Source organism: Xenopus laevis, chromosome 3L (assembly GCF_017654675.1).
Source record: "Xenopus laevis strain J_2021 chromosome 3L, Xenopus_laevis_v10.1, whole genome shotgun sequence".
In the NCBI taxonomy this organism is placed as follows: domain Eukaryota; kingdom Metazoa; phylum Chordata; class Amphibia; order Anura; family Pipidae; genus Xenopus; species Xenopus laevis.
The window spans coordinates 63,360,686-63,381,191 of NC_054375.1; the positions used below are offsets into that span (position 1 = coordinate 63,360,686).

General features: G+C 36.6%; 1 protein-coding gene across 1 annotated transcript; it reads right to left on the minus strand.

Moving 5' to 3' along the window:
- Window positions 1–348: 348 nt before the first annotated feature.
- On the minus strand, window positions 349–20,111 carry cep83.L (centrosomal protein 83kDa L homeolog; the record flags this gene model as incomplete). The annotated part of the gene is given in 16 exon segments (NM_001095958.1): window positions 349–1,310; window positions 2,598–2,784; window positions 3,232–3,335; window positions 4,225–4,354; window positions 4,780–4,937; window positions 6,130–6,205; window positions 8,361–8,510; window positions 9,462–9,606; window positions 10,567–10,681; window positions 11,157–11,288; window positions 12,207–12,458; window positions 14,789–14,920; window positions 15,097–15,189; window positions 16,317–16,467; window positions 17,691–17,875; window positions 19,958–20,111. Coding segments are annotated over 15 exon segments (2,142 nt in total). The 3' UTR covers window positions 349–1,145.
- Window positions 20,112–20,506: the final 395 nt, after the last annotated feature.

The window sequence follows — 20,506 nt, forward strand, 5'->3', positions numbered from 1 at the left end:
AAGTTATATGATTTCCCTTCCTGCTTCTAATTTGCATATTCAGATTAGGATTTGGTTCAGACAGACATGAGGATTTGGCTGAATCCAAATCCTGCTGAATCTCTACTTGTAGGAGCGAAAGGCCCTATAATACATGACAGGACATTGAGCCATTATTTATTTAAGATTGAAACTAGCACCTGGCACAGTAGAAGTAGTAAAATTCCGTCACTCTCTATTCACTTATTCCATTTTTAGGGATTCATTTATTGAAGTGATCCCATATCAGTGAACAGAGAGTAGCAGAATTTCACCCTGGCTCTTTGTTTCATTACTAATATAGTGTAGGGAATGCAATACATATGCTGATTTAAAATGATTTCACAAAATTTATTTTTCCACATAAAACAATGTGCTCGGTGTTTAGAATTACATAAATATTACAAAGAATGAAATTCCAGTCTATTTATGGTAAGGAAAATAGGCCCTACTTATAATATAGGTTGTTGCATAGTGTAAATTGTATAATCATTTTTGTTTTGTGACCATTTAATCTTAATAAATAACAGGTGGAAAACACAAATATACACAGTATTTAGATCAGATTACTGAAATAAAAAATACACATTTTCTGAGGTACAGTGTTAGTGTTTCATAACTTGTTTAGGCCAACAAACTGTCAAGCTTTACAAACGGAGAAGAAAAATCAATGAAACAAGCCATTGGTATTAAAGGGGTTGTTCACCTTTAAATTAAATTTTAGTATGATGTAGAGAGTGCTTTTCTGGGACAATTTGCAATTGGTCTCCATTTTATTTCTGTATTTATTTTAGTTTTTGTTTAGCAGTTCTCTAATTTGAAATTGAAGCCTCACAGAGTAATAGTTTTTTTGGATGCCCGGGTCATTGTCCCACAAACGAAAGCTGGAAGGAGTTAAAAGAGGAAGGCAAGTAATTAAAAAAATTATAAAAGAAGAAGACTAATTGAAAAGTTACTTAGAACCAGTCCTTCTATAACATACTAAAAGTTAATTCACAGGAGAACTGCCCTTGTGTGCAATCAGTACAGATTGTATGTACGGCATGAAATGTTTTTGCATATATTTTTTCACTTGGGTGTATTGCAGTGTAATTTTAACACACGTGAAATGGTGATTAATTGATCTTTTAGTCCTCTCCATCAATGGTAAGTTTTTGTGATACTGACTGACTGCTGTCAAGCTTGCTGTGTTGAAAGGGAGGACCAAGTTCTTCCAGCTGCTTCCTCTGGGTAGTTTCTAGTTCCTCTAATCTCTTACGAAGCAATGACAGTTCCCTTTGGTGCTGTTCCTCCTGATATCAACAAAAAGAAATTTGATACTTTACATAATTAATATTTTCCCCCCTTTTTAGGGTTGACCATATTCGGGACAATAAAAGTTGACAACTCCAATCAGTATTTGCTTTAGAAATGGTCAGCTATTTATCGGGCAGGTTTAAAAATCCTGCCAGACAAGGACTGCATCAATGGTGTGTTCCTCTCCCAATTAGATTTTGTAGCCCCTCATTAAGCCCTGAACCTTGGCCCAGAAGCAAAATGATAGGACTACTCTAGTTTGCCCAGCATGTTGGTGGAAAAATTGGCTTAAGATCTGCTGGTGTGGTGAATTCGCCAAACAAGTAGATCGAATAATGTATATAATATTATATACATCACAGAATGTCCAAATTAACTCCACTCACTTTAGTGAAGAAATTGCCTGGGTGCTCATCACAAGCAATAATATAAAATAGAAAGTAAGCAAGACACTCAATCACAAATTCTTCTTAAAGGTGTAAAAAAAAAGTATTTATTTATTAAGTGCACCAATGTTTCGGTCTCCTCTGAGACCTCTGTCAAGGTTAAACCAAGAGGAGACCGAAACGTTGGTTCACTTAATTAATTAGATCTGAGGTTTGAGATGACCTGTAGTGCTGTGCTTACTTTTTATACTCTATACAATAGACATATATGGTACTGCAAATATTTTTTATTCTCTATTGTTTGTTCTATGTCTACAATGGGAGTAAAAGCAGCACACTAAAAGAAGATAAGCTAAACAAGGTGCAAATAGTTTCAAGGGATAAAAATGTGGGACTAACAGCAATAGTGACTTTTCCAACAATTCAATTTTTTTCTTCTTCATCTGTAATTTTGGACATATTTATGATAAATCATGAACAGGGTGATAACACAATTGCTGAATTGTATTTTTGCATGCATTTTCAAGTTGAAAAGTTGCAAAATCCAGGGCAGTTGGGGAAATCATTCTATGGCTTCTTAACAGGTTTTTAGTGGCATCATTTTAATTTTTTTTATTTTTCTTTGCAATCCACAGAAAACGGTTTGCTTGAAGTTGTTGTGACCATGACATTGTGCAAATTGCATTTGACCATGATTTATTTTTTAAGTGCCTATCTGTGACATTTTAGGTATAGTGGAATATCATCAAGCAAGATAACTGCAAAATGTCTTAAACAATTGGGATATATTTTTTTTTATTGATTTATGGATTGTGTTGTTATTCAGATTGTATAAAGGAGACATTTTTATTAGCAACACCCTGTATATAATTATGTTAAGCATAACTATTTTATTACCTGAGCATTTATAAAGGAGAGGTCAGCACCTGGCAGCACCGTGGAAGACAGGAAGCTAGCTGGATTAATTAGTCCAGATGCTGGAATATTTGGACCCAAAATGAGACTTCGAAATTCATTATGTCTTCGCTGCAGGTCTTTTAGCTTTTTTTGAAGTCGACCAAATTCTTCATGTGGAACATTCTGTCTGTAGTAATAACATAGATTATAGATAATCACAGAAATGCATTTCTATAGGCAACAATTTTTTTCACCCATTGGAGTCTATGGGCGCCATTTTCGTGGTGAAACTTGGCAAAGAATTTCGCTCATCACTGGCAACCATCAGATATCTTCATTATGTTAACAGTTGTAAAGAGAAGGATGATAATATCTTTTTTTTACCAGATGGTTCAGCCTGATGGAGCTGTCTGGAGCACAGATCTTGGGCCAGGGCATAGGAATGGGCACAACTATTTTCCCAGTGACTAGCAATTTGACACAGAACAGTGCACCTCAGAAGACACTTTATTATGGCTGCCAACATAAACTACAAGTAAAGCTTTCTCTACAAGGGCCCTACAGGACAACTGTGCTGAAATGAAGTTTGAACTTTCCAGGCACTGGACTTCCTAGTAATTATCACAAATTGTACCTGTTTAACACATGCTTTTGAGCCTCTAATTCTTCCTTCGTTGCCTCCAACAATTCTATTTTCTTCTGAAGTTTAGTGCATTTATTTTCATTTAAAGACTTCCTCTGCAAAACAAAGATTTTTGAAAATGTAAGAAATTATTTTTAATCTTTTACAGGACAGTAATTCCTCTTCAAAATTTTGCCAGCAAGGAAATTGACATATTGTAAAAAGAGTAAACCAAAATGAAAGATTTGGGCTGCTTGACATTACCCAATTTACCAAAAATTAGAAAGATGTGTAGTATTAATTATGGCAGATCCAGACCCGATCATCATGATTCTATTGTGAGTCAATTTGCAGATTCCTTGACAAAATGTTGGTTGTCATGAAAGGGAATGTAGCAGCAAGGTCTGAAAACCTGTTCCCTTTTACTCGACAAAGTTCAGCTTTTGATTTACTTTTGGGAAAGATGCAATTGTATTCTGGAACCCTTATACATAGTTTAAAACACCAGAGAATTCTATAACAAACTGGAAAGAGAAATGAAAATTGTGGTAAAAAAATGTAAACTCATGCATTTAGGTTACAGTAAGACATAATCTACTTCAACATCATAATGTAATACCTAGCCAAATAAACTAGCCAGATACCATGTTCAGGTGATAGTATATATTCTCCAGATTAAGACGAAATACAGTCCCAGAAATGTATATGAAAGAAATAAAGATTGACTCCAGTTATTTTATCACAAAAGCAAATCTTTCACATGGCAAAGTTGTAGTTATAAAAATATGACACAGCGAGAGCCAATATAATATTTGTTGCTCCTTATAAGGTACTGTGAGGTGAGGAACATTTGCTATCAGTAATTAGCCAAATGTAAGAGCAAATACTACTGACAAAGCCCCACAATCCTATCTATGCAAAGAAAAAAAAAAACCTTTATAAAAAAGACTTTATGAGATTACAGATTACGTAAAGCCAATATTAATGACAGAACACAACAGTTACCTTCTTCTGGGCAGCTGCTGCTCTCTGCAGTTTCTCTTTCATTTGGCTGTATTTCTCCTGCAGTTCAGATAAGGTTTTCTGTAATTTGTGTTTTTCTTGCAGCCATTCTATCTGGTTTGACTCCAGCTCTCTGCGTGTATAGATAGAATGTTGCATTTTAGAATGCTATCTGAAGTAACGTGACATAGGTGGCAAAGCTATTACTATGTAAGTGTAACTATTCATATACAGAATTCTGCTGAATTAAAATATACATTTGGCATATTGCATTTTTCTACTCTCAAGTCTTTTCAAATCAGTACATTAGATAGAGATTTCTGATGCTGGCTGGCTTATTAAATCCTTTTTAATAGTAATAATAAAACATAATCCTTTACCTGAGGGTATCTATGTTAGCATTAATCCTGCTGGTCTTTTTTAATGTTTAAATGTTTATAACCCTTAAGGAATGGTGCTCTCAATTAGGGTAAGACCACTGATCTGGAAAAACCATACCAGACATGCACAATACAGTTGCTGATAGCTTAATAGTGAAATAACAGAAACAAGACATACTTTTCTGCATCATTTTGTGTTTTCTCAACTTGATTTCTTGCACTACGATTTTCCAGTTTTAATCGTTCCACTAATTCTCGCAGTTTTTCATTAGCAAGCAGCAAGCTATTTTCCGATTCTGACAAAGAAGTAACTTGTATTTTCAATTCATTAATTTGCTGTATACAACAAAGAAAACAGACATATAAAAAAATATCACTTTATTTAATTTTTTTACTCGATTTTCCATTTAAAGGGCAATGTACATTTGTGTTTAAGATGAACAGCCTTTAAATGAAAAAAACTGGGTAAATAGAAAGGCTGTGCAAAATAAAACATGTTTCTGATATAGTTTGTCACTGACTAACTCAGAGATCTCAAAAGCAGGAAGTAGTGTTCTGTTCTATTAGACATCCAGTCACTCAAGCCTTTATAGGTTACATTTTTGGCTAACTAACTATATTAGAAACATATTTTGCACAGCCTATTTAACTACAGTTAGGCCCATAAATCTTTGGACAGAGACAACTATTTTCTAATTTTGGTTCTGTATAGGGATGCACCGAATCCAGGATTCGGTTCGGGATTCGGCCAGGATTCGGCCTTTTTCAGCAGGATTCGGATTCGGCCGAATCCTTCTGCCCAGCCGAACCGAATCCAAATTTGCATATGCAAATTAGGGACGGGGAGGTAAATCACATGATTTTTGTCACAAAACTAGGAAGTAAAAAATGTTTTCCCCTTCCCACCCCTAATTTGCATATGCAAATTAGGATTTGGGTTGGTATTCGGCCGAATCTCTCGCGAAGGATTCAGTGGATTCGGTGCATCCCTAGTTCTGTACATTGCCACAATGAATTTTCAATGAAAAAACTCAGATGCAGTTGAACTGCAGACTTTCAGCTTTAACTCAGTGGGTTGAACAAAAAGATTGCATAAAAATGTGATGAACTAAAGGATTTTTAACACAATCACTTCATTTCAGGGGCTCAAAAAGTAATTGGACCATTAACTCAAAGGCTATTTCATGGGAAGGTGTGGGCAATTCCTTCCTTATGTCATTATCAATTAGGCAGATAAAAGCCCTGCAGTCGATTTGAGGGATGAGGGGAGCTGGGTTTTGGGTTCACTGGGGTGTAACCAGAAACTAAAGTTGCCTACTGTGCATTCTCAACTGCAAGCTGCTGCCTCAAGGTAAATAACCAGAATTCAGAAAACAGTATGTAGATGTAATGTAGGTGATTATGCTACTTACAGACATTTTAAAAAGAGGCTTTTAAAAAGGCAAAATTATAAAGAATATTTCAGTTGAACTTCCCATAGCACTTTTAAACTTGTAAAATACTGGAGGGTTTCACCCCTGATTTTCACCTGTTTAAGGTCTTCTTCATCATGTTTCTCCTTTTGTAGCTGCTCTATATAGGAAACTTGCTGCTGATGTTTTGATCTAAAATGTGTTGTGATAATGCATTTAAATTTCCAAAGTTTGCTTAGTGAATAGCCATCTTCTATTACTGGCAGATACAAATCATACAAAAAGAGATTACCAAGTACTTCAAAATCTTGAATTACCATATTAGTAAGTAATATTTGATAATTCCAGTCATTTGGCCCCAGAGGAACAATACTGTCACAATAGATACCTATGCAAAGTAAGTTTGTCCTCATGCAGTATTCAACTTTGGCAGATACGTGATCAGATATTGTCAGCAGCAATTATGAGAATGTATATTGCCAGCTTTACAGTACATAAACAGCAAAATTAAGGTATTGATGCAATACTTAAGTATACACGTATAGGACCTGTTATCTATAATGCTCGGACCTGAGGTTTTCCGGATAACGGATCTTAAAATCCCATAAAATTGTGTAAACATTTAATAAACCCAATAGGCTGGTTTTGGCTGGCTTCCAATAAGGATTAATTATATCTTAGTTGGGATCAAGTACAAGGTACTGTTTTATTATTACAGAGAAAAGGGGAATCCTTAGTACAATATATAAAAGTGCACACAGGGAGGACAAGTCACATAATAAATACAATAAATATAGGGAGGGGAAAAAGTGCACAAGGTAAAGGCATTGTCCAATAGGTACCAGGACTAGACTAATGTCCTAGTGCTCCAAAAGGTAGACTCTTTTCTTCTTGAAGAGATTGAGAGAGCACTCTTTACAGAGGAATTCAGGGATGGAATTTTAGAGGTAAGGAGCAGCAAGATAGAAAGGTTTGAAATGAAAAGTGGTAGTGGATGGTGTGAAAAGAAGGTGGCTCTGATAGGAGTGGAGAAGACAGACAGGAACGTACAGGGAGACAAGTGAACAAATGTAGTGAGGAGTAAAGAAGTGAGGAGCTTTGAATGTTAGCAGAAGGATTTTATCTGCTATCATTTGCTTAGGGATTTTAGTTAGGGATGAACAGGTTCCATTTTAGTAGAGAGCAGGAGGATCCTGGTAACAGAGTTTAAGATTGATTGGAGGGGAGAGAGATGGGAGTCAGGAAGGCCGGTTAGTAAGAGATTGCAACAGTCTAAACAGGATAGTATAAGGGCATGGATTAGTGTTTTGGCTGATGTTTGTGAAAGAAAAGGGCATATCTTGTCTTATATTAATATAATTAGAGAAGGAGCGGGACTGGTCAAACGTTACCCCATGCAGCATGCGGAGTTAACAGGGTTAATGGTCATGCCACCAATAGTAATGGAGAAAGGAAGAGATGGGCTAGGTTTAGGTAGAAAGACCATGAGTTCAGCATAAAAATAAAAACTGGATAAATAGATAGGCTGTGCAAAATAAAAAATGTTTTCAATATAGTTAGTTAGCCAAAAATGTAATGTATAAAGGCTAGAGTGACTGGATGTCTAATAAAATAGCTAGAACACAACTTCCTGCTTTTCATTTTTCTTGGTTACCACTGATTGGTTACCAGGGCTGCATGGGTCATAACTGTATGCTTTTGTATCGGAGCTGAATGCGGAGGATCAATTGTAAACTCACTAAACAGGTATGTCCCATGTGGCCCCCCTTTAACTTAGAGTTAGATATCTCCAAAGCAGGAAGTAGTGTTCTGGCTACTATGTTACACATCCAGTCACTCCAGCCTTTATACATATTATAAATTTTTGGATAACTATATTAGAAACATTTTTTATTTAGTACAGCCTATCTACCCAGTTTTTACTTTTTACACGGAACTGTTCCTTGTAGGGATGCACTGAATCCACTATTGTTGATTTGGCCGAATCTTGGAATATGCAAATTAGGGACAGGAAAGGAAAAAGTGGAAAAAAATTGGTTTACTTCCTTGTTTTGTAACAAAAAGTCATGTGAAATCCCGTCCTCCCCACAATTTGCATATGCAAATTAGGATTCGGTTCAGCCAGGCACAAGGATTCGGCTGAATCCTGCTGAAAATGGCAGAATCTTGGTCGAATCCCAAACCGAATCCTGGATTCAGTGCATCTCTAGTTCCTTGTTTGGCGTTGGTTCATCCAGAAGGAGACTGCCACTAAGTAGTCTACGATCTGGGTCTGAACGTCAATGGTTAGTGAAGAGGTGTCTAAATATATCTGGATGTATCAATTCAAACCTGCAACAATACAAACCTTAAACTCTGAAGCTCTCTTCTAGTCGACTCCTCTGCTGTCTGCGCAATATGCAGTTTTTCTTCTATCTGGCTGATTTCAGTCTGTTTCTGGTTGTCATGCTCCAATTTATACCGCTCCAGTTCAGCTATTCTATTTTCTAACTCCAGCCTTTAATGAAAATCACACATTTTGGGGATTTTATTTTAATTTTTTCTACATTTATTGACCCAACAGTCAGGTGCCACCTGAAAATATAATTAAACTTTATAGAATTGTACTGAACCTTTAAGAAAAACTGCTTTATTTTTTACACAAGTAAAAATTTATTATAATAAAAGAATAAAATGATTGTGGATGCTGGTACACAACTAACCTTTTTCTTTATTCATATTATGTTATGTTCTTGGACATCATGCAAAGTATATATTGATGTCCAATGCACTTAGTTAAAAAAAAAAACATGCATAATGATTACAGCCAAAAAGATAAACCTTTTATTTTTATAATAGCATTCCTTTAATAGTAACAATGGAAACTTGGGGGTAGATTTATCAAAATGTGAAATTAGAGTTTCCAACAGAAAAACTCACCCTTTTTATGCATTGTTATGAGATTTTTAGAAATGTATTTATCATAATGGTGAACTTCAACTTTCACCCATTGATAAATATACTTCTAAGAATCCCATAGGAATAAGTAGAGAATGGTAGATTTTTTTTCTGTGGTAAACTCTAATCTCACATTTTAATAAATCTGCTCATTGGTGTTGAATCATACATATGCCTTTATGAGAAAGATTCACAAGGAGAAAAGCATACTAGGTTGTGTTGTTACATACATCAAGTTCAACCCCTCCAAACAAACCCCAATGTCCATATATAGATATATTTCTACAGTCCTATCTATACACTCACATATATAATCTATATACGGATACATATACTAAACTAACTGTACATCTTAAAATCACAAAAGTCTTGTTTAATAAATCATCAAACAAGAAGAGTGAAGTTCTAGGGCTACAATTTTACCTTAGTGCAGGCACATAGAAATGCGCAAGTACATTTTTAGAAATGTTAAGGATTCTTTTACAACCTCCCCGGAAAAGGTGATTCTAACCTTTCATCCTGAAGTGTGACAAGCTGCTGAAATCCTGCTTCTTTGGCAGCCTGTACTTTTCGTATCAATTCACGATCTTTTTCAGCCAATATTTCTTTTTGCCTATCAAGTGTTGCTTTCAGGATTTCATTTTCAGTGTGCATTACTGCAGGGATGAATGTGACAAAACAATATAAACATATATTGCTTCTCCCCAGATCTGACACGTCCTCCCAGCATTTTATTTCCAGTTATCTTATTTAAATTCTCCCCAGATCTGACACTCCCACCCTGTAGTTTTCTCGTCTATGTGGATTAAAGTTTTTTTGGATTTGGCCAAATACTGAATCTTCCACAAAGGAGATGGTCAAATCCTAAATCCTAATTTGCATATAGAAATTACCATAATTTCAGGGGAAAAACATAAATTTACTTTATCACATGATCTAAAGTCACTTAATTTTAAGTGTTCGGATTTGGTTTGGCCAAGCACTTGGGATTCAGCTGAATCCGAATCTTGCCAAAAATAGACTAGGACTTGGCACATCCCTACTCCCTCTGATGTCCATAGAGTTTATTTAGGCAGAGAGAGCAATTTATCCGTTGCACTTCCTTTTGGTAGGAGCGATTTCTCAAATTGTCCACTGAATCTAACAATGATAATATAAGTCTACTAGATAGCTAGTAATAAGTGTAGCTTTTAATTTAGCTTTCAGAAGAGCCATTCTGGCTGTAGGTTAGTACCACCAGTCTGCATTTACCCAATTCTTAATACAGCCAAAAATATAACTGTTCTTATGATCATGAATCAGAAAAGGGAAAAAATGCACCTTTATGACATAAACTCATGCAGTTTTTGTAAAAACAAAAAAGTGCATAAACACTATCTGAACTGTCAAAAATCATGGTTTCTCATGTTGTCCTCCTTTAATTTTTTTTTTTTAAAACGTATTACAAGCTTATGTCCATAAAGGGGTATTTTTTCCCCTATAAGTGACATTAGCTTTACCATGAAAGAGTTTGGCTTTAGTATAATAATTTTTTCTTTTTTATAAACTTTGTGGTAGTAAACTATAAATCGTTTGTCATGACTTCTTTTTGAAAAATAAATGTGAAAAAGTCATACCATCCACCTGATTTTGAACTTTGTCTCTCTCTCGTTCCACTTCATTCTTTGTTTTTGCTGCTTCTAGCTTGATATTAGAAATTTCCATTTTATAGGAATATTTGAGTTCATCTGACTTTTGAAATTAAAAAAAAAAACAATTTTACATTGCATTGCAACATGGAAGATTATACATTCTAATGCATTATGACTACATGTTAAATGTTATTATATTTAACTAGATATGACGTACCAGCTTAAGGTCACTAGTGCTTAACTTTACACCCAGATTTTAACATATACAGGATAACAAAAAATTAACAAAGTCTCTGTCTGATAAAAATATTCTGTAAAATATTTAACAGCAGATCTTGTGACAAATTTTCTCCCGAATCGACAGGCAACCTTTAAAACCTACATTTTCCTACCAAGTATACAAGTTGGGCACATCTCCTCCACCCAAATGGCATTATTTTTACAGCATACATCCCCTCTGTTTGACAATGTCTTTACATTTCCCGAAAACAAATGCAGCTTTCACCTGGTGGCCTTTTTTTCCCTCTGACACATCATCAGTGCTATCTGCAAACATCAAAACAGTAAATTCTTACCCTGCTAGTTAGAGCATTTACTTCTCTTTCCATTTTGTGCAACTTTGTGGTCAGAATTGTATTTTGCTCTGTAGATTCATGAAGTTGTTTATTCAAATGTTCAAGCTGCAATTTCATAGACTGTTTTTCTGCCTAGACAAATTAGATCTATATTTTAATTAACTTTGCAGAGAAACAAATAGTCATGTATTTAAAAAAACAACAACAACCTGTACACTTAAAAAACCCAAATATTCTATTTCAGTTAAGCATGAAGAGCTCACTGATTCAAGAATTGCACCTACTGTACTCGGAATAGAACTCCTTTCTCCCAGTACCATTTCTGCCATGATGCAAGGTGATAACCAAGCCTTTAAGGTAAATTCAATAATGGTTCAGTATTAGATAACCCCCCTCCCCCCTTAGCTCAGAACAATCAATCTCTGTTTTGTTTAAAGGGTAAGGCATTTTTTAGTAGATTAAGGCACAAAATGTCTAAATGTCCTTAAAATATTTATAATGGGTTGAGTGCAGAGGACCTCTTGTTTTTGTCTATATGAGTTTTGTAGTCACAGCCTCATTGCACCCCTGCTTAATGTTTTTAAAAATTACTGGTCAACACAGCATTCCCTTGTTTGTTATAATTTATACAGGAGCAGTGGCCAACTCCATATTGTAGCTCCCACCTCATTTGAATTGTGTACACAAACAAGAGGTTTGGATTGGCACACTGAATAATTTACAGTGTTTTACTTATATCCAATACAAAATATAAGTGATTGCCTTTTTACAGTTTAACATTTATCCAGATTTGGAATGACAGTCATTACAAAGGAAATTGTTTTGCACAGTATCATAATTCAAACCAATATTTAAAGAAAGAGCTTAAAAAAACCTAATAAATAAAATCTTGAATAAAATGTAAAATATAACGTGATAGTGGTCATATCTTTTACAGGTGTCAAATATTGCACTTTAATATGGCTCTTTAAAATTAACAAACCTTTTAAGATGAAAACAGAATAACTAATTTCAAGGGTTGCAATTATTTTCTAAAAATAATAGCCTTACCTCCAGAGAACGAATGGTTGCTTGATTCTCAGCCATCTGTCGCACCTGTATTCTCTGGACATTTTCTGCCTGTGCACCATAATTTTCCCTTTCTGCTCGCAGTTCAGTGGTCTCAGCTTCTAAGCGTTTTAGCTTTTGGTATAATTGAGCTTTTTCCCTTAAGAGAACCTCCACGCGTTTGCTGTCTCTTGTGGGATCAACAGACATGATCTGATCATGGAGCTCTTTCTTTTCTCTTTCTAGTTGTAAAATCTATGGAAACATTCAACAGAACAAATTATTTAGATATGGGTTGTTTACATAAATAAGAAATTATAGATAGGTAACTAGACAAAGAACTCAGTATCAGTAATGTTCCATCTGGAGAAAAGTTTAAAAAAATATAGGGCAGGAAATCCATTAAGTTTTACTACTTTTGTACTGACAATTTTACCACAATCTAATAGTATAACAAATCATCCAACATAACAATTGGTTTAACAAATAAAACTGTTAGACAGGTTAGACTGCAGTTAACTATTATATACTAGCTCAAATTCTGTCAGTTGGTATACAGTACTCAAAAAGGTCTGATAATATTGTCACAGTACTGTTTATATAGACACCACGAGAAAATTCTTGACTATTTGTTTGCCTCTACTACTGTTTGCCCTTGATATTAAACCATGAATCTTAAACAAAAATATTTTACTAGAGACTTCTGGGAGGCAGGCCTAAGTACGCCCCTACTCCAGATGCCTCCTCCTCTCTACGAAACTCTGGCATCTCCGGCCAAACCTCCAGTCCCAAAAGACATGGTGACTACAAAATCAAACTGGCCTTCAGCAACGACAAATCTCAATCCTTACAGACAAGGTGAATGACCTGGAGAACAGGAGTAGGAACTTTACCTCAACTTTACACCTCAGTGACACGGGACACAAATTTTCTATCCTATATCCAGCTAAACGTAGAGTATTGGAAAATGGGAAAAGAAGACCCCTTGAAAGCAATGAAGCATTTTTCGACTATCTACAAATGGAGATGACGCTAACAGTAGTCCAGGCTCCTCCCCATGACAACTGAATTACCTGGAAAAGTGAACCTCCACTTTTTTACAATCTCTAATTCTGATGCCAACATTCAATTTGCCTCTATAATATCTCCTTATTTCTGAACTCTCATTTACAACTTAATGTGATACTGACACTAAAAAACTACTTTTTAAAGTATGAATGAACATTAAAAGTTACCTATACGTCATGCTGATTTTTTGCTGAGAGGTTTGTTTTTGTAAGTAATTGTTAGTTGAAGTTCCTAAACCTGACTGTTTTGCCAACCTGACCCACCTCAGCCTTTCAGTTAAAGTTTCTAATGCTAACAGACAAATATGGCAGCTCCCTCATAGACAAACACAGGAAGTCAGATAGGTAATGTAAAAGCATTGGGCAAATACTTTATGGCAAAATTATAAGTAGCATGCAAAGTAAATTTTATGATAGATGTAAAAAAAAAAAAGGCATAATTGCTGGTGTCAGTATCCCTTTAAGTAAAAGCTCTGAACCTATGAGATGGCGCTCTATCCTTTATAGCCCCTCTTTCTGAGCTTGACCCAAATAACTCCACCCACGTGGGTGCGAAACCCTTGTTATATTTGAAATTATTTTCCCTGTTAACCTACAAAAGTGTGGTATATAGCATGTGTTATATATTCTAAGTTTCTAACATGTTGTTATTGCTGTTTTTTTTATTATATTTCTTTTCTTCAGCTTAGATCCTGGACACTCATGTACCTGGTATCTGCTCACTAGGGTGGGTCCAGCTACTTTCTCATGTTACTTATCTCTCCATCTTTTGGAACATGGGAATAGGCTAGGCTATAGATGACAAGCACTACCTCTTTTATACATGATATCAAAATCTTGTCCTGGAATGTGGGCGGTCTTAGCTCACCCCTTAAGAGGAAAAAGATTTTTGAGAAACTGAAAAAAGAAAAACCTCACATAATATTACTTCAGGAAACGCATTGGCGTACAGGAAATAGTAACAGTATGAGAGATAACTGGATCAAAGAAAGTCTAGATGCCTCAAGCATACATACTATTTAAAACTTTCAATACAAAAGAAACCTGGGAAATCACTCTTACTCTGTTCTTATTATGTTTGAATATGGGATTCCTATTATTATCTTCATATCGCAGCACAGCACACCCTAATGTATGTGATTACCAGCTACGTTTGCCTTCATATATTTATTATCCTTTCAATACACTTTGCACTATGAACATATCTGTCATACACATTGTGAATTGAAAACATTATATGAATCAAAAAAGATTTAAGATCATACTTGTAACATCTTTGGTCACAATAAATACCAATGCTGATATATGGAATCCTGTTGTTATGAAAAACTGCCCCATGGAATTGTAAATAAAAGGATTACTTGCATACTTTACCATCAAGAATTCTACAAAAATCAAAAAAGGATCTAACAAAAGTTTACAAGAATTATTAGAAAATGTAATAACTATGAAAAAAAAAATGTAATAACTATGAAAAATAAATCTAATGAACGAATACATTTTTTTCCTTATAACTACCTCAGCTTCATATTTTATCCGTCGTTCCTGTAAAACGCGTTCATGTTCTTCCTTTTGATGGTCAAATTCTGCTCTTAGCATTGTAAGCTCATATCTTAGCTTATTATAATCACCCCTGTATTTTTCTGCTTCCTATAGTAAAGAAACAAATGGTCTTAGTCAATGATAGAATGGTATGTTTCAGAAATACTGGGAGGGAATAAGGTTGACAATAATACAAAAATACAACCAGAAGAACAGAATTTTGATGATGAAAAGATTAAAAATGAAAAGAATTGCCCTCATGTAAGAAAACTACTAGTACTCACTTCCTCCAGCTGCTGATAACGTTCTTTCATTGGAGCGTCTTGTTCTTCTAGTATTTGAATTTTTAGCAGCTCTAATTTCTGAGGTGATAACACCTAAAAATTACATAACTTAATGATTTACAAAGGCCAGAGTCATGGAAACATTTATCACTATAAAACATACATCTTTTCTTTTATTATGTAAAAAACGTATATTCTTTTATCTCCATACTAGACATGTTTTATTCTTAAAAAAAGAACAGCAGTTATCCATTTCTAGCAGTGATTTGTTACATGCCTTTGTAAACAATGTACACCCACAAATACATATATCATTGCCTTTCCTCTATACCAGTGGTCCCCAACCAGTGGCACATGAGAAACATGTTGCTCACCAACCCCTTGGATGTTGCTCCCAGTGGCCTAAAAGCCACTGCTTATTTTTCAATTCATGGCTTGGAGACAGCTTTTGCTTGCAGAAAAAAAACATGGCTGTACTGACAAAAACAGCCTCCTGTATAATATATAATGAATGGGGTTCCTTAAAATGGATATAGAAAGCATTTTCACAAGATTTCAATTTAACTGCACCTTCACATAACCATAATGTCAGCTCTACCTTGTGCACTAATGCAAAATATTAAGGAGACCAGTACACACAAGAATACACGGCGGCCCAGAAAATGGATTGAAAGACATAAGACGGCACTTGCTCTGCGCTTCTGTGTGTTGTATTAAGAATAAAATGAAAAAATTGGAAAGGGATGATTACTAGGTCAACAGGAATTAGCTGACCTGGGAATCGTATCTGGTCTCAGCGGGGGGATATGCAACCGAGGGAGTGACTCTGAACCACTAGGCCAGCTCCTCCTTCCACTTCCAACTGTCTCTTTGATCTCTCTTGTCTTTGAGTGACATCATCTGTGCTGGCTGTGGCCCAACTGCTAACCCTGCATGTGTCATGCAGAGCTCAGCAAATGCTCCCCTTATCAACACTATTGCTCTCCAGGTGGCTTCACAGTCTCACACCTCTTATACAACACACTTCGACAGTCAGCTTACACGCTTATCTTGCAAGCGCTGATTCAATAACTTATCTAGTGTATAGCAATCATCCACAACCAGTGGCTCATGAGTAACATGTTGATCACTAACCCCCAGCTGTATATGGTTTTAGAAACTCACACATTATATACTGTTAAGGAAGTCAAACATGAAAAAGATGCAATAGTTTTGCTTACTTTAAGTTTCAGCTCTTCAGCTTCCCGTGTTTTATCTAAAAGCTCCCCTCGTAACTCAGCAAGCATAAGCTGGAATTTCTCTTGTGTGTTCTGCTTTTCCACCAGCAGTCGTTTACACTCATTTTGAGATTTTATATACTCGTCCTGCAACCTAGTATAACAACATCCAATATAAGAGGATATTACAACAAAAAAAGACTTTGACTTATAAACTCAGACGTTTTAAAAAGTGCAACAGGGTGAATAAAATCTAAGGGTACTGACACACAGTGCTACGTGTCGCCTGCAATTTTGCTTCTTTATAGATCCCTGGTAAGTTGCACCTCTCTGGACTCTCTCCGGCTCATTAATATCCTTCTTAAAGGAACAGTAACAGCAAATAATTAAGTGTTTTAAAGGAATGACTATATAATGTACTGTTGTGCTGCACTGTTAAAACAGACATGTTTGTTTCAGAAAGACTACTGTAGTTTATATAAACAAGCTGCTGTGTAGCCATGGGGGCAGCCATTCAAAGATGAAAAAGGAGAAAAGGCACAGCATACACAACAGATAAACTCTGTAGTATGCAATGAGATTTTTCAGAGCTTATCTGTTATCAACTGTGGGTCCTGTGCTTGAATGACTGCCCCATGGCTACACAGTAGCTTGTTCATATAACTAGGGTAGTGTTTTTACCACACCAGTTTTACCAGTGCAGGACAACAGTACATTATATAGTCATTCCTTTAAAACACTTAATTATTTGCTGTTACTGTTCCTTTAAGAAGGATATTAATGAGCCGGAGAGAGTCCAGAGAGGTGCAACTAAGCTGGTTAAAGGGATGGAAGATTTAAATTATGAGGGTAGACTGCTAAGATTTGGGTTGTTTTCTCTGGAAAAAAAAGAAGCTTGCAAGGGGTCATGGTCACTCTTTACAGGAACATTAGAGGGTATTATAGACAGATAGTTAGGGACCTTTTTCCCCATAAAAATGAACAACGCACCACAGGCCACCACTTTAGCCTAGAGAAACAGAACTTTAATTTGAAGCAGTGTAGGTAGTTCTTCACAGTGAGGACAGCGAGGCTGTGGAATGTAATATTTTAGCCGTTTAGCTTTATCAGATCTGCAAGCCTCACTGTTTGGAAAACAGTTAAGCCATCATGTTGTACCATCAAAAATTAACAGTAAAAATATTGCTATAAAAAGTATTTCACTGAGAAATTGTTCTTGTTTTCTTGCCATCAGTTTAAGTGTCTAAGTAGATGGTATTTCGTAATCTAGATTTCTAAAAAGTAAATGGCAAATGTCTGGCTACACAGTTTAAGATGTTAAAAATGCATACTCTTCATAAAAAATTTTAACTAAGTAAACAAAATATATTACACTACCTGGTATGCTCTGCCTTCAGTGTCTGATAGTTTGTTTTGTGATGCTCACATCTCATTCGTTCATCGATCAGAAGTTTCTGTAGTTCGGTGTCAGCAGCAGAAATGGCGAGAGTACTGCTCATTTGAGGAAGCATTTCTGGAAGGGTTTCCATCTTTTTAGCAACAGGGGAAGCTTAAGAGTGAAGCTGAACAAACAAAAGAAAGGTGTGTGAATGCACTAGATTCTCCTCCTCTCACTTATTTTCCTTAGGGACTCAATTACCTGAAATGAAAAACACCACAAACAAAATTCAGATAAATCCATAATCGTTTGCAAGAAACAATGTATGTATGAATTTTAATAACTTGAAGTGATCCGTAGTTTTCTAACAGATAATGCAATTTTGCTAAGACAACAGCAAACAAAACAGTTTTCCAATGTTATACTATACTAAAATGTAGCATTTACTGGTCACATGTTTAAATTAAAAGTCTTATTGATTGTTATGGCTTATTGTTACTGGCCAAACTTAGTGCTTTTTATTACATATATGGGTTACATATGCAGGCTACAGTCTTGATTAGGACAGGAGGCCCACAATATGTGGGCATGTGGTGGTATTCGGATAAAGGGTGCATGGCTACACAATATTGCTGAAGGGTAAAGCAGACACACTTGATCAAAGCCTTTCATCTAAAGCCTGCAGATAAGCTATAAAAGTAAACTTTTTATTCCAGTCGCAGCACCCTGAAGGAAGTACACAGCCCCAGAAAAAAATGCTACTGATATACTGCAGGCAGTATGGTGTTAGTGCAGATGAATTAGTCCACTATGTATGTAGAAGCAGGGCCACCAAAAGGGGTGGACAGTAGCCCCGGACCCAATGGGTTTTATGGGTGACCTGGCTGTGCAGCACTTACTTTAATTACCTGGCCCCTGGTGTCAGGGAGTTAGAGACTTTGGAAGGGAGGGTGGTTGCTAGGGTGCGTGCATGTTCTTTCCCTAGCACAGCTTTCCCTACTCTGCTCGTTTTGTCACAGAAGTTGAAATCCCAGCAGAGCCACATAGGTATGGAAAGGCTGGGAGTAGTTCAAACTTCAACCCCCAGCCTACCCAATCCCCAGGCAGCTCTACATGACTTTAATGAGAAAACAAGCAGTACAGAGAGCAGCACTGGTAAAAGAAGATGGATGTATGGCTTTGTGTCAGGGTAAATTCTTGTCAGACCATATCTTTGTATGAGGCCCAAAATGGCATGGGCTGTTAAAATGCATTGCACCCCCTGACAGAGGGGCTGTGGAAGTTGTCTATATGCAAATCTACATGTGTCTGTCTCAAGATCAGCCTCATGCAGATCACATACTGGCACACAATATATGCAGGAAAATGTTTATCTTTTATCATTAAATAATTGCACATGCATCCCCCTACAGCGGCTCTTTCATGCATTCTACTGCAAAGAAAAAGCATGCGTTAACGCAGTCCATTCTTCAACTGCACTAACTGATGTGTTCCCTTGTGATGAATAGTATTAAAGAGCTACAAAAGTGGAACATATGTGTAAGCCGCCCCCCTCCCTTACACATAATCCATTCTGTCCCTACCCCTCATACTTCCCAACTCTACATGTCAAAATGTCCCTACAACCACGTCACTTACACAAGGCTGAGGGCGTAAGCTGGGGTATAAAATGTCAGCGATGTTACGGTTTTTAACCTTTGAGACGCTGGGGGGGGGCAGATAAATATAGTGTATGGGCTGTCATTTCTGTTGCGGCAAATTTACACTTGAAAGTATGTCTACATCCACTTTGAAGTCACAGTATATCACTAAAGGGACATGCATTCAAAGTTGCTTCTGTTTTATTTCTAACAATTGCTTTATGTAATGCAGTGTCAGCCACCACTGGACTCATCCACGGCTCCCAAAGAACAGAGGACATTGTACCCATATGCTGTGCCCCTTATCATTAGGTATTTGCTTTACTCCGGAGGGTCTACTTCCAGCAATGACCCTGCTGCTTCATTGCCCACCATGACACGCAATCAGCAGCAAGTGCAAGCGGCGTCCTGTCTCCATAGCAACCATTACGGCTCCCTGACCCGCTATGAAAAATATAGCCATCCATTCCACCGTGCGCCGCATATTAGCCTGGCAGCAGCTATGAGCTTTTCCAGTTCTGCCCATACCCATTTAGACTGATCATAGCCCCACAGTTAATTTCACTGAGAAAATTTTCGAAAATTGCAATGTAAATAACATTATACGTGAAACAGGGTCTACTTACAGTCAGGGAGCGAGAATAGCAGCTAGTTCTCTATGTATGTGCTGCATTATGATTACAGTCGTGACGTATAAAAAAAGGAAATTTTAAACGTCCGAAATGCTTGTTCCGCCTTTGCAATGAGACATTTTAAAAATGGCGCTTCGCCTTCCCAGTGATTGGCCGCTGTCACCACCCCTCCCCTGTGCGTCCCCCAACGCCACAGAATTGCGCAGGCGCACCAGGGTTTAAGGTTCGTATTGCTGGTGTAGCGGGAATATAGGCGGGAGAGGGGCAGGCAGCAAACAGACGGGTATTTTTTTGTCAGAATTCTATAAATACAGAGCCATACAACCTGCCATACGAACTGTGTAGCAATTTTCTCACCAAAGATATTTGTGTGGTATTTGTAATAGCAGCAATTGCAGAATGGGCAGTGTCTCTGATGTCCTCTCTGCATTTGTCTTCCTGTTTTTCCTTCTGCCCATGTACCAGTGTCACTCACACCCTCTCTCTACAAATGTGCCCTGACAATCTCTCCCGTTGTTTCTCTATACTTACGTGCCAATGTGG